Source organism: Urocitellus parryii, chromosome 10 (genome assembly GCF_045843805.1).
Source record: "Urocitellus parryii isolate mUroPar1 chromosome 10, mUroPar1.hap1, whole genome shotgun sequence".
Classification (NCBI taxonomy): domain Eukaryota; kingdom Metazoa; phylum Chordata; class Mammalia; order Rodentia; family Sciuridae; genus Urocitellus; species Urocitellus parryii.
In genome coordinates, this window is record NC_135540.1 from 59,681,302 (window position 1) to 59,695,570 (window position 14,269).

Consider the following 14,269-nt stretch of genomic DNA (forward strand, 5'->3'; position numbering starts at 1 on the left):
ATAGGTACAGATAGCCTAGAAATGCCTCTTGCAGATCCATTTCAGAAGGACATAAGACAATGAAGACCCGATAGTAACATGGCATTTGGTGATTATGGCGTAAAAGTCAAATGCATGGTGCTTTCCTTCCTGGCCTTCTTGAAATAACTAGCAACTTGTTGACAGCGGACACAACATCTTTGTATGTGGTGCTGAGGATCAAGCCCCGCAAGTACTCTCTTTAAAACAGTGATCAATATCCCTAAAGCCATTTCAGTGTATGTTAACTTAGTTTCATTTAGAAAGTTATGGTCATTTATAAAGAACTTAAAATCACATCATAATAGGTAAAGCCCATGGAGACTCCAAATTAAATTAATTTTCATATTTCTAATTTACTTCTTTGTTCCTTTTCCTTGTTTTGCTAGGCACATGGAGAAGATTCTATGCTTACATTGGAAATTTTCACAGTTTGTTCCTCGGAACCCGAGTTCAATGTAATGCATTATAGAGAAGAGTTTTATCATAAAATAAATTAGAAAATATTGTATATGATTTTTCTTCTGTTAGAGAGTTCCAGTGCCAACTAGGATTTAAAAAACTCTAAGAAAGTCTGCAGTAAATTATCATCTTTAACTTTCTTTAATAGAAAATATCTGAAAGTTATTTCTCTTCAGTGGTCTTTTTTTTTTTTAAATGTATATCATCTATTATAAGTTATGGCATCAACAAAGGAAAACATTGACAATATTCTTTTAGACTAAACTTTGGGAAATATTACTTAATATTATATAATAAAATGAAGCTACATATTCTAAAAATATAAACATTTTTAAAAATTAAATTAATTTGCCCACGTAGATAGTAATTTCAGTACTTGTTTACAGATTTGTTTTATAGATTCCCAGAAACTACAGTGGTCAATCACTTAAGTTCTAACATACAGGTACTTACTAGCACACTGCTATTCTACCACATATGTCCTCTTACCATAGTCATAACTCACAAATCACAGTTCTTCCTGTGATTCATGAGGTGTGGCTCAGGGGCCTATGCATTAAGAGAAGACACTTCAAAGAAAACTCCAGGCCCCTCAGGAACCACACACACATCTAAGCTTATCCATGGTCCATGGTAAACATCATTATGGATAATTCTCTTGATCTTCCTCATAATGTTTGCTTGTATGAGTTCCAAACTAGATTTTTAACTACTACCAAGATCCATATCTTTCATATTTCCATTTCTCTCCTGTCTACTTTGCATAAAGCTAGTGTCATTTTGAATGTTATTTATTAATAAGGGGAACATCTTTCTCAATGCAATAGCCAGGTGGAAACATCTCTTATTTGCAAAATCTTTATATTATTATGTTACCAAATCATACCTTCACTTGACTATTTGTAAAGAATTTTACTTGTTGAGATGAGTAATATTATCTAGAAGTCTAGAGGTTAGGTCAGAGAAGCCACACTAAATATGCCAGTGTCGTAAAATAAATCATTTTAATAATTAATATACATAAATAGTTTATGGTAGAAACAATAAAGAAGTATCAGCTCTGCACATTGACTTTCCAAATAATTTGTAAGACTATACTCATTACATTCAAAATAATGATTGAACATATTGATTATAATTTTTTTCTGAAAATTTTCTTTTTATATTCTATGTATTTACACAGTACTACAGTAATTTGTTGTATAACAGTGCTTGGTAATCTTGAAGAAATGAAATAAAATTATTCTAATGGTATGCAGAAAATAAAAATAAAATAATTAAAACCATTTGCATATCTTTTATGAAAACAAAATATTTTTACTTTAAAAATAAATTATGCACTTTATATTGAAGTGTTATTCTATTAAAGTGTTTAGAAAATAGTTACATTCATTTTTGGCAGTGTGCTCAAACATTCTTATTTGCCATTTCCTCATGCATGACAAAATGAGGTGCAAGCTGTTCACATGTAAGAAAAACAGCTTATTTTCACAGGCAAGGAAATGATACATGAAATAGAATTAATGTTAAAACTCAAGTGTCATGTGATAGAGATACAAAAATTCACTATGAAAATATCTTCTTGAGGCCTTTGAGGTGACACAATCTTTGCCTATATCAAAAGTAGTTTTAAAATCATGCTACCCTGTCATTTCCATCAAATCAGCATGCTCCTCAATTGCTGATCATTGTCCCCACTTATAATGTAAAGCATTGTGTTTGGTCAACTGAAGGAAGCACAGCAGTTAAACTCATGACTGACCACCTTTTATAAAGGATCCAGAGAAATAAACATCTCCATGGCCTCTAAGTGTGGCTTGCAGAAGCAGTACCTTTGGCATGGAGCTGGACAATTTTCCATGTGGCAGCCAGGTGGCAGAAGTCTCTGGACTGGTACAACATGAAAATGAGCCCTGTGTTTATGGCAGTGATATTTCTGAGCCAAATTTGCTGGCTTACCTAGCAAACAGGTGAAAGACTAAGAATTTTAAAGTTTAACCAAACTGGAACTATTTGTAGTTATCCAAGAATAACACCTGAATAGCAATTTGGAGATGAACGTGTTTTGGGCCCTTTCTTCTTTGTCTTACTTTTCTTTTTCTTTTTCTCAGCTTTGTTTTTGCTTGCCTTCTTTTTCTTGCTTTCCTCTTTATACCATGGTCCCCAGACTCCTCCATTGAGCCGTGGGTTACTCCTGGGATCTTTGGGAGGGTACCTGACAGGGACTGCAGTCTTGTTGAACTGTGACAGCCTCCGTAGGAGCTTCTTCACAATCCCTGGATACCTGCTGGATAGGTCCACCCTTTCATATGGGTCAGCTGTGATGTTGAAAAGCCATATACTTTTGCCAGTTGACAAGGTAATCCGTTCATTGTGCCACCGGTTTGGCCCCAGGTTGCTGAAAGACTGAGGGGGAACCCAGTCACTGTAGCCAGGATTTCCTGTGAGCAGTTTCCAGTGCTGCACCCTGATGGCTGATTGGATGGCCGTATTCCAGATCCCATAACCTGCTGCCAAGGAGCCATTTTTTGCTTTTGTGTAAATAGGGTCAATGTTGTGCAAAATATCTACTCGGGGTGAGCGAAGGCCTTCACTTATGGTCTCCCAGACATCATAACCATCTAGTTGGATGTCTTCATCGATCTGTCCCTCAGCCAGGGAAATCAGAGTGGGGTACCAGTCAGTGATGTGCACAAGTTCTTTACATACTGTTCCCTTGTTTTTCAGAAGTGGGCTATGCACAAATCCAACAGCCCGGATTCCCCCTTCCCAGTAGGTTCCTTTGCTACCTCTCAGAGGCCAGTTACTTCCTCCTGCCATTGGCTGGCCGCCGTTATCTGAAGAGTAAATGATAATGCTGTTGTTATAGAAACCATATGTCTTTAGGGCCAGAGTCACATTGTTGATTGCTTCATCTAAGCAAGAAAGCATGGCAGCATACCTCCGTCTGTTTATATTGATAATGGATCGGTAGTGCTCAAAATACCTGCCAGGGGCTTGCAGTGGTGAGTGAACAGCTTGGTAGGCAATATATAAAAATATAGGCTTTGCAGGGTTATGGGAAGCTAAGATGTGCTGCACTCTCTGTGTGTACATCTGTGTGGAGTAGATGCCGTTGTCGTAGTCCCAGGCAGCATTGTCATTTTCATACAAGTCATAGCCACACATCCCAGGGCTGTCACATTTGTAGTGTGTATAGTAATCACCACTTCCCAAAAGGGAACCAAAAAAGGTATCAAATCCTCTCTTGGTGGGCATGCATTCTTTTTTGTAAAAACCCAAGTGCCATTTTCCGACCATATGTGTCGAATATCCAACCTCCTTCAACTTTTGAGGTAAGGTTGCATTGTCCAGAGGTAAACAGTTGGGTTGGGTAGGTCTTATGATAGAATGTTGAAGTCCTGTGTGTATCTGATACCTTGAGGAAAAAAAAAAAAAAAGAGTAAAAATTTTGTTAGGGCAGAATAAAAGAGAGAGTCTACATAAATCAAATAATGATTCCTAAATTAAATAATGTTTCTATGAAGATAAGCTTTAATACAAACTATATATGACCAATTCCACATTTCTACTCTTGACTCAAAAGTTTTATTCTGATTAGCTTCAGATTTAACATTTGAAATGCATAAGTCTAAATGAATGCTTTCAAAGCAATGATTTCACCACTTATTTCACAGTCTTATTATAAAAGTCTTTACAACATAATTAATTCAAATAAACGTCATTCTACTAATTACAGAGTTAATTAAAATAAAATTTAGTCATAATTATATGAAAATTAACAAGAGAAAGGATACACAGAATTGGAGTATTATTATCATTGCTTTCAATTTAGGAACCTCACATTAGCTTCTAAGTGATTTCCTGAGATCATTTATTTCAAACTAGATTTTAAGTACTAAAGACACAGGCAAAAATCATACAAAAATCTCTTGACTGATAGTCGAACAATAATCCATACTTAGTCCCTAACCTGTTAGATCACTGAAAAGAGAGGTTTCTGACTACACAGGACTTTATTTTTGCAAAGCCATTTTAGAGTAGATGTTTTAGCTAGTGCTAAGAGTTATGTTTCTCCACTTGTAGTTGGAAATAGTTGTTTATCAGTGGCAACACTTATAATATAGTCTAAGAAAATATGGAGCAGTCCTATAAGGTAAAATTAAATGGATTTTAATTTCTATCATATTTTCCTTACAGACATTTTTCTGAGGGCTTTTGGGTAGAAGTGGACCATAAGTGGGTCCAGATGTGTTTGTTAGTTCATGACATTTTCAAAGCGACTTATTTAAGAAATTCAAAAAAGCACTTTTGTATTTGTCAATATAGAAATTATAAAAGAATGATGATTGTGGAAAATTACTAGGGTAAATATTAAAATATTCTTAGAATCAGATTACAAAGCATAACATTGAGGTAAAAATACAAAACTTTTTTCACAGTGGTTATCCTGAAATATCAGCATGTTATATACACAATGGGTAAATGATTCAATTTATTTTTAAGTTGCTCCAATGACTGTGTAATGCAATCATGAGTTCTTTTGGTGTGTTATTTATAGACATACTAAAATGTTTTGTGGGAGCTAAAGTGATAGCTGGTCACTACTGCTGAGGCACATTCATGTTCTCTTTGTCCACTCCACAGATCATTATCCATAAAAGTTTCACAATAACCATAGTTGTAGTAATTTAAAATGTAATAAACTCCCAAAGATACAGACATTTCTTAAGCATTATTAGAAGGCATTCAGAAGCCATTGTTACTATCACTTGTGAAACCACTGATTTTGCCCATGACAAATTGGTATTACCTATCAAGGGAAACTTGGAGAAAATTAAAAAGGGAGGTAAAAATTTTGGAAAGGATTTATGGGGATGGGTTATATAATTAAATAACTATCATATGCAGAAAGTATACTTGGACATAATGGCTATTCAATTCCTTGAAAGGATAATTGGTTCAGGTTTTTCTAGGGTTTTTTTTCCCCCCCTCACCTAGTGGTAAAGGCAAAAGGAATTTAGGCTTATGAAAAACTTGAAATAAAAAATGTTTGCGGGAGAAAAGTTTGCTATTTTCGAAAGATGGTATAGTGTTAGGTGATAAATGAGAGTTCAGAGCTATTAATCAACTACATGGTTTCTGTCTCCTCCAGAAAGTGGAATGGTTTTCATATTGGAAAATTTAGGACCAACAACATATAAGTTTGGCAGGAGCTCTTAAAAGGTATAAAATTTTCAGGGCAGCTTCTGTTTAAATGCTGAACTCCTAGGCCTCACAAGGGGGAGTTAGGAGTGCCTTTTGGGGTATAGATAAGCGTATAGATTTTGGAAGAAGTCAGAGTTGGGTTTGAATTTCCTCCACAGCTTTTTATGAGTGTGACTTCAAGCATTTCTTAATCCTTCTGATCCCCAGTTTTCTTGGGTTGCTGTGGGTACTGGAAGAGACTACTGACCTCGGTGAGGAGAGTACATGTAATAAATGGTAGCTTTTATCATAATTAGCCTGGAGTATAGAATTGTTTGTTACATAAAGTTTTATAATATACAGACTTTCCTTCATATGCATGATTGTATTTGATCTGCAGTGTGAACATAATAAGAGTCTAATTTATTCTTTATGCTCAGATTATTAGGTGGGAAAATAGAGAGGTAGAGAAATTGTGATATATGTTTTTCTTATGTCCCTCAACCTGATCCACCAAGCTATAACACTGATTCCCGAACAGCAGAGCTAAGTCTAACACTTATTTTTTTTTAAGAGTTAATATTAGAACTTTCTAAAAAATCAAGGAGCAGAGGGAAGATGCCAGAAAACTTGAAAAGCAAATCTGTTCTAATTTTCCATTAAAAAAGGAGGAAAAATTTGCAAACTGGACTGTGAGGCTTGTGTTGATCATAGAAAAATGTGAGAATGATTTTTTTAAGTAGATGATTTATGAGCATTTCAAAAAGAACAAATTAGACAAGAGTCAAGAGAAAAGTCCTGCAGGGAGAGCTTCATTTCCTTCTTTTCTTTTAAAGGATCAACATTAGGTAAATGGCTTAGGACTGATGTAGCATTTGGAAAATGTTCACAGGAAACTTGTCTTATAAAATGATGTAAAATCATCTAGATTGGAGGCAAGAATGATAATTTTACACTTTAATACCAGTTAATGAAGCACAGAAAATTTTATTTTACATGATCTTCTTTAGGCTGCACAGTTCTATGAAGTAGGTAGTGATGTTCCATTGAACCAAAGACAAAACAAACAAACAAAAATCTCCCAAAATACTCATAATAATAATTTAGTGGATTGCCCGAGTTCCACAGCTTGAATCCTTAGGGTTCACGTTGGACTCAAGTTTTTGACTTTGTAGATTCTTCCACAGTACACAAATAGCTAGTTAAACAGCGAGATCCATTTAAAGTTTGAATTAATTTATTTGCATTAATCTGAAGTATTTGCTAATTTGCTCAGTTGAGCAACATTACTAAGTGCATAATGTGTGGCAGGGACTAATTTGGTTATTCCTCCCTCTACAAAGCTTCATTATTACCATGTGGGCTGAAAGTAAAGGCCTATTAAGTACAAATTATCTGGGCCCTGGGATCAGGTGGGGATGGACACAGTGCTGTCAATCATGTGGAAAACAAACTACTGGTTTTGTTTTTCTCTTTTTTCCGTTAAGAATGCTAACAAGTCATTTTATTTCCAAAAAGAGACAGTTGAAATCTAGAGAAGAGCTGGCTGGAGTGATGGGCTTGATAGGGCCTGTCACTTAGTAGTAACAATTATTGAGGACCCTCTCTTAGGCCCATACTCATTGATACTTATTATCTATGACTTAAATATCTCAACGAGAAATGCTTATTATCTTGGGAGGAATAGTTTATATTGGAAGTGACAGAATCATGATTCAAGTAATCTAAATGACCTAAAATGTTGCTGAAGCAAAGGAAATTAAATATAGATGGAAAATAAGGAGAAGTTCAAGAATTGATGAGAGTATGTTAAAAGGATGCAGAAACCTGATTGAAGGGGCTCTCAGTGGTCAAATTTGGGTCAATTTGAGCACCAAAATAAATAGTGGTAATTAAAAAAATGTATTCTTTAAGTAAAATAGGAACCCCTGAGTCCATACTGATATAAATAAGTAATAAAAATTTGATATGAAAGGGGATATTGACATAGTCTCAAAGTACCTCCTCATACATTACATAGGGAAAAGAGAAAGTTTACAGGGAGATGCTAATAGACACCATCTTAATCAAGTGATTAAAGTTTCCATCGTCAGTTATGGGACAAACCAAAATTTTGTAGGATGTTATTATAACAAATATGATGCACAGAGAAAGCACAATATTATTTCTGTGATGTCAAAACCAAAGATGTGTAACCTGAATTCAATCCCAAGCTTATGTAGTTCAAAGGACAAGGAGTTCTTCCAGTTTGAAAGAGACTAGGAGACATTATAATTAAATGCAATAGGTGGCTCTGAGTTCAAATGGATGTTCTTTTTTTTTTTTTTTTTTTTTTTTTTTTTAAAGAAAGAGTGAGAGAGGAGAGAGAGAGAGAATTTTTTTTTTTTTAATATTTATTTTTTAGTTCTCGGCGGACACAACATCTTTGTTGGTATGTGGTGCTGAGGATCGAACCCGGGTCGCACGCATACCAGGCGAGCGCGCTACCACTTGAGCCACATCCCCAGCCCAAATGGATGTTCTTAAAGAACTGATAAAACTTAGATGAAGTCTCAGGTTGAAAAGGGAATAACAATGTTAATTTCCTGATTTTGATGGTTGTTTTGTGGCTACCTTTAGGAGACTATCCTTACTTATAGGAAATATGGAGTAAAGTATTGGGGATACGAGGGCCCCATGTTGGTAATGTTATAGTTAAAGCTTTGTCCCAGGGTTTCATAAACTGACTTCCAGACTGCTCACGTATAATCGAATCAAGCCTTTATGGAAGCACACTGGTGGCGGCTGAACAGAACATAAGGCTGTTCCCCTGATCAGCCCAGAACAATTGCAAGGGCACTCCTTATAAGCCTGAAAACCTCAAAAGGGATGTTGGGGGGGGCGGTCTAGCCAATGCAAGCAAGCCAGGTGACAGAAGCGGGACAGTGCAGTCAAGCGGAGGGAAACCTAACCAATCACAGTTAGCCCAGTCACCCCAGTTACAGAAACAATACCCCATTAGGGGTACCCCGTGTTCTTAAAGGTTTCTATAGCAAAAGGAAAAGAACATCTTGCTCCAGTCATAACCCTTCTACTTGGCATGGTTGTTTTACAGGATGAAGTCATAAAACAAAATGGAATCACATTTGCTCCTACTACCACAGTAATTAACTTTCAAAATCATTCAGGAAAAAAAAAATGTCATTTGTGTTTTACTTGCAATTTTTCTATAAAGATGATATTGTTTTAAAATATAAAAAATGTATAAGACAAATATAACTAAGACAAATGGAAGGCCTTTCGATTGAAAAACATAAATTATTTACCTGTTATAAAAGACTGTGCAAACAGATCTGAGAAGCTGGATATCTCAAACCATGAATTTAATAAAGGCAAAAGACAAAAATGAGAGGTAAAATGCTAATTAGAGAATACATTATACAAAGTACTGTGTGTAAATTCTTAAATAAATAATACTACTATATACTAATAAGAGCATATCTGGGAAATAGTCACTATCTTAGCCTGTGCCCCAATATATACACATTTTTTATTTATAAATCGCACATACATACTATGGTACTTATTTGTGAACGTTATAAAATATATTAAAATAGAAATCTAAAAGAATGAGACAAAAATAAATGAGTAGAATTTCTAGCATTTCTTCTTGAATCTCAATGAATTATCTTGCTTTGCCTTAGGGTGCATGTACTCCAAATTTGACATCACAGGTATTGAAAGTGAATTGTAGTCTGAGAACCGAGACACAGAAATTGTTTAGCAGGCTATTACAGTTGATTAGGTCAAAGATGATGGTGGCTTGGACTACCATCTAGTGGTAGTAAAAATGGAAAGAAGTGGGTGGGTCAAATGTATTCTTTTAATTTAGAACTGATAGAACTAAACCAGTAAGGGGCTGATAGAGGGAGTGAGAGAAAAAGGAAATGATAAAGAATGATTTCCAGATTTGTAGCTTTTATAACTTAGTGAATGGCCCAACTCATCTCTTATTCCAGAGTATAGAATTAGGACTAATGTAAGATTACAAAGAGGATGATTACAACCTAATGCAAAAAAAAGGAATTTGCAAAAAAGAAAATGAACAAACAGTAAATCAGGTTAGAGGGTCAGCTACCAAGGATTCTGTAAAAAAAGATTCCAGAATTGGAAAAGAAGTTCTAGATGACCTTTACGTTTCCTTCTGGCTGTAAGAATCCATGAGTCAAAAACTATAGTTCAATGTTAAAAATAAAAATCTTCATATAATCTCTGAACAGTTTGTGTGTGTGTGTGTGTGTGTGTGTGTGTGTATTTTATTTTCTGTAGATGGACACAAAATCTTTATTTTATTTATTTTTATGTGGTACTGAGGATTGAACCCAGTGTCTCACACATGCTAGGCAAGTGCTCTGCGACTGAGCTACAACCCCAGGCCCTATGAACAGTTTTCAAAACCAAATTTATAATATCATTTACAGGTCTTTGATAAGGAAGTTTCCAAAAATACATCAGTATATATTTAACTTATATTTTTACATAATATAAAATTTGTTTTAAAATAAGATTTTTTTCCAAGTAATATATTTTGAGTGTTCACATCACCTAGGCTAAAATATAAAGAAAATAGTTTTAAAATTTGGTGGACTTTTTGTCACCATCTGGGTACCATGTGAAGAAAATTGCATATAAATGATAGTGACGATGCCAAATCTGTTAAGAGTAACAGCCATCATTCTCACTTTCCTGCCAATTAAAAAGAAAAATGCTAAGAGGGTCTTTCAACTTGGCATAAAAATATATAAAAAGTTTCTAATCAGTTTTTTATTAATTTATATCACTGGGAGCTAGATATTATAATTCATGATTTTCCTTTATCTAAGAATGTTTAGTACAAACCTATTGTTTTAAACTAATTACATATTTAATGTACAATTATAAGTGGAATGAAATATGAATCCTCATACCTCCATGCAGATTCTGAATTACAAATGGTTAGAGAGTACAAAATAAGCCAATAGTGGAGTGTAAATTAATTTTTTGAAGGATGCAAAGGTATAAGATTGCAGTTTACAAATTAAATGTCAATCAGATATTCATAAGTTAGAAAACTTTGATTTGCAAATAAAGTATCAGGTATTCATAAGTGAGAAAATATAACTATTATTACATATTCTAAAAGGTTAATTTATCACTTCCTTTCTCTTGTCTCAAAGACAAATTCTATTTACAGGGATTAATTTCATCTTTCAGTTAATTGTATCTTCTGAAGATGGGTGCTGCTGGGGGAGGGGTGTTACAACCAGACTATACCTAGTTTTTGATCTCATGAATGAGTGGATTGAATGAATTACTCATTTAACACTGATTTGCCTACTATGTGCCATAGAGTATACTAACTTTGAGGGTCACAGAGATGATTAAGATGGTCTCTGCTCTCAAGGAACTTAGTCCCTCTAGGGACAGACATAAACAATTATAGGATTTTCATGACAGCTGAAAGTGCTATCAGAAGACAACTGCAGACTTTTATAAGAGCTCATATCAGGGTTGAGAACTCTCTCCTAATGGGTAGAGTTTTAGTGCATTCATAGGAGTGTCTGGGTGAATGCAGAACAAAGGTAACCAACTGAAAGAACACGGACAAGAAACACAAAACACATCTAAGGTTCCAAACTTGCAGGAGGAAGAGCAATCCTCATGAAGGGCTGAAAGGAGGACAAAAATTGTGTTTCAATAAGAGGAGCACAATGCTCAAATCTAAAATGCCAAGGTTGTGGCCCTCTACTAATCAAGAGTTTAGAATATGACAGTAGAGATTCAGATTCTGCCTGATGGAAGATTAGTCTATGGAAAGAGGTATAAGCTAAATGACAGAGAGCTGTATGACAGTATAGAGCTGTATTTAATGTCAAGGTCACAGGAAGGAAGAGAAGTACTTTTGTAAACAGAATGATATTCCCACTAGCTTGGGAGGCTGAGGCAAGAGGATCACAAGTTTAAAGCCCGCCTCAGCGATGGCGAAGTGCTAAGCAACTCAGGGAGACCCTATCTCTAAATAAAATATAAAATAGGGCTGGGGATGTAGCTCAGTGGTCAAGTGCCCCTAATTTCAATCCCTGGTAGCCTCCCTGCCAAAAAAAAAAAAAAAGGGGATATGAGCAGGAAAGAAATCTGTGGAAGAAAAAATCTGGAGGATAGGAAACATCATCATGTTAAATAATGCAGTGTCTCTAAGGATTGTAGATGCATCTACTGAAGGTTTTCCTTGAAGGGGAAATTCTAGTTAAACTTCTGAGAACCACATAGACCATGGTGAAATGAAGAAGAGATGTGAATGCCCTGGCCAAACCATAGCTGAGGTGATGCATCAGGAAGTCTAGAAAGGATGGGGGTGATATTAAAAGTAGGGGAACCTAAAAACTAAAGGTTGTGGTGAATTAAAGAGCAGAAATTGTATTATCAAGGTAATCATGACATTGAAAGACTGAGGTAAAGGTGAAACGCATGTTACTGACTTGAGATTTCAGATATATGAGGCACTTCTGAGCAACTGTACTATTTAGGCATCTGGCCTTGGCCTGCATGGCCGAGAAGGGAAATGAAGGTCATTAGAGAAGCTTGAAAATTTTAATAGGTGGCTATGCAAATGTCTGAAGTACTTGAGGTAGCTGACAACACTTGGAGTGGAAAGGGAGACTGAGGCAAGAGCCAATTCACAAAATATATAATTTAGGTTTGGGGAGCAGAGTGAGGAGAGAGACCATTCAGGTGGCATGAGCATTATGAGAGGATGGTTTTCCCAAGAAAGGGGACAAATATCAATTAGGCAGTAGAAATGGGAAATTAAAGGTGGTCAGCAATGCAGGATGTAGAAAATAGAGGTGTCTTCCCTAAGGAAAGCAGGGGGAATGGAATGAATTTCCTCCTATGAGCTCCCAACTTGAGCTTCAGGCTCCCTTTTAGCAATGTGAACTTTTTCCTGCATAGCATTCTCTGTACGTGTGATCACAACAGTGTATTTGCCTTTATCATGTTTAACTTGTATGAGAGTTACCAGATTATATTTATTGCTTCATTTCTCATTATGTTCATCCTTGTACCGACCACAGAATTCAGCGCGTAGATATATACATGATAACTGTTTAATAAGTTCTATGGTGAATGGAGCAGCTATGTGCCCATCAAAAAACAAAAGATAGAGAAAAGAATCATATAATAGAAACCTTGCATTCGAAAATTCATTGTGGTTGTGTGAAGAATCGGTTGGAATGAAATAAGACATGGGCAAGGAGATTTACCTGAATCCAAGAGATAGAGGATGATAGTCAAGATTAGTGACAGTGAAGATGAGATAAGGAGATCAGATATTTAAAGAGGGACATTTATAGGGCTGCAAACTATGTGGGGAACATGGGAGAAGAAATGTTAACACTAGGCCATCATGTCTGGTCTAAATGGCTGGGCAAGAGCAGTTTCCTTGAAACCCAGAAGGAGGGACAGGAATAAGGGGAAGATAATGAGGTTTGCTCTGCTTAGCTAAAAGTACCTGGAAGATAGTCACCTTAAAATATATGGACCAAGCAAAATAAAAGTTTGAGACTCATCAGCTTATAGGTATGTACGCTGGGGGTAAATTCATGAGACCTTATAAAGAACTTAGAAAAAAGGAATTAAAAGAGGGACTGAGGAGGGGATGGAAGGGTAGTAGGTTCTGAGGAATTAAATTGACCAAATTATGCTATCTGCATGTATCAATATATTACAGCATATCCCACTTTGTGTATAAATATAATGCATTAATTTAAAAAGTAAATAGAAGGGAGGAAGGGTAAGGAAGGAGGGGTAAGGAGAGGAGGGAAAGGGTAAGGAAAGAGGGGTAAGGAGAGGAGGGAAAGGGAAATAATGAAAAATGAAATGGAGCAAATTATATACATGTATGAATATGCCACAAGGAATTCTACTATTACTTAAAGATACAATGCACCAATAAAAACACAATTAGAAAAAAGATAGAAATGGAGACTAAGGGCTAAAGACAGAGCCCAGAAGATACCATCATTTAGCAAGAAGTGCTAAGAAAAGTTTGAGATAAAACAACTATCGTGTGAGCTAAAGTAGTGGAAGAGAGTTTTAGAGACCTGACAGCATCATACACCATAGAGAAGCAGGAATAGGTGAGCACTGAAAAGCATTGACTGCATTTGGCAATAAGCATGCATAACTTTACAGACACATGTCAGTAAAATAAAAGTGTGCAGAAACTCAGAAACTAATGAGTTGAGAAACGAATGAGAAGTGAAGCAGTACAGATGGGGAACATAGACTATTTCAAGAGGTGGGACTACAAGTGCTGATGTGGAAAAGTGTTCATGCTGCATCGTGGAGTTCTTTCCACTTGGCCATGGTGGAATGTCCATTGCATTACTGTGCTTTTACAATAAAAAATTCCTAAATTTCATGAGGACAGGACTTTCCTCACTGTTATATTCATATCACCTAGAACAATACCTGGGGCATAATAGCACATCTATAAATACTGAATGAATGATTGAGAGTCTGTGTGTTGCTAGAGAAAGAAAAATATGTAAGGAGGTATATCAGGCTGTTAAATGTGATTGTT

General features: G+C 35.7%; 1 protein-coding gene across 1 annotated transcript in view; it reads right to left on the reverse strand.

Moving 5' to 3' along the window:
- Nucleotides 1-1,917: 1,917 nt before the first annotated feature.
- Arsj (arylsulfatase family member J) overlaps nt 1,918-14,269 on the reverse strand; it is a 77,053-nt gene continuing 64,701 nt past the window's right edge. Inside the window, exon 2 of the mRNA XM_026389693.2 lies at nt 1,918-3,898. Coding sequence (XP_026245478.2) covers nt 2,500-3,898 — 1,399 coding nt within the window. The 3' untranslated portion in view covers nt 1,918-2,499. The remainder of the gene's footprint in view (nt 3,899-14,269) is intronic.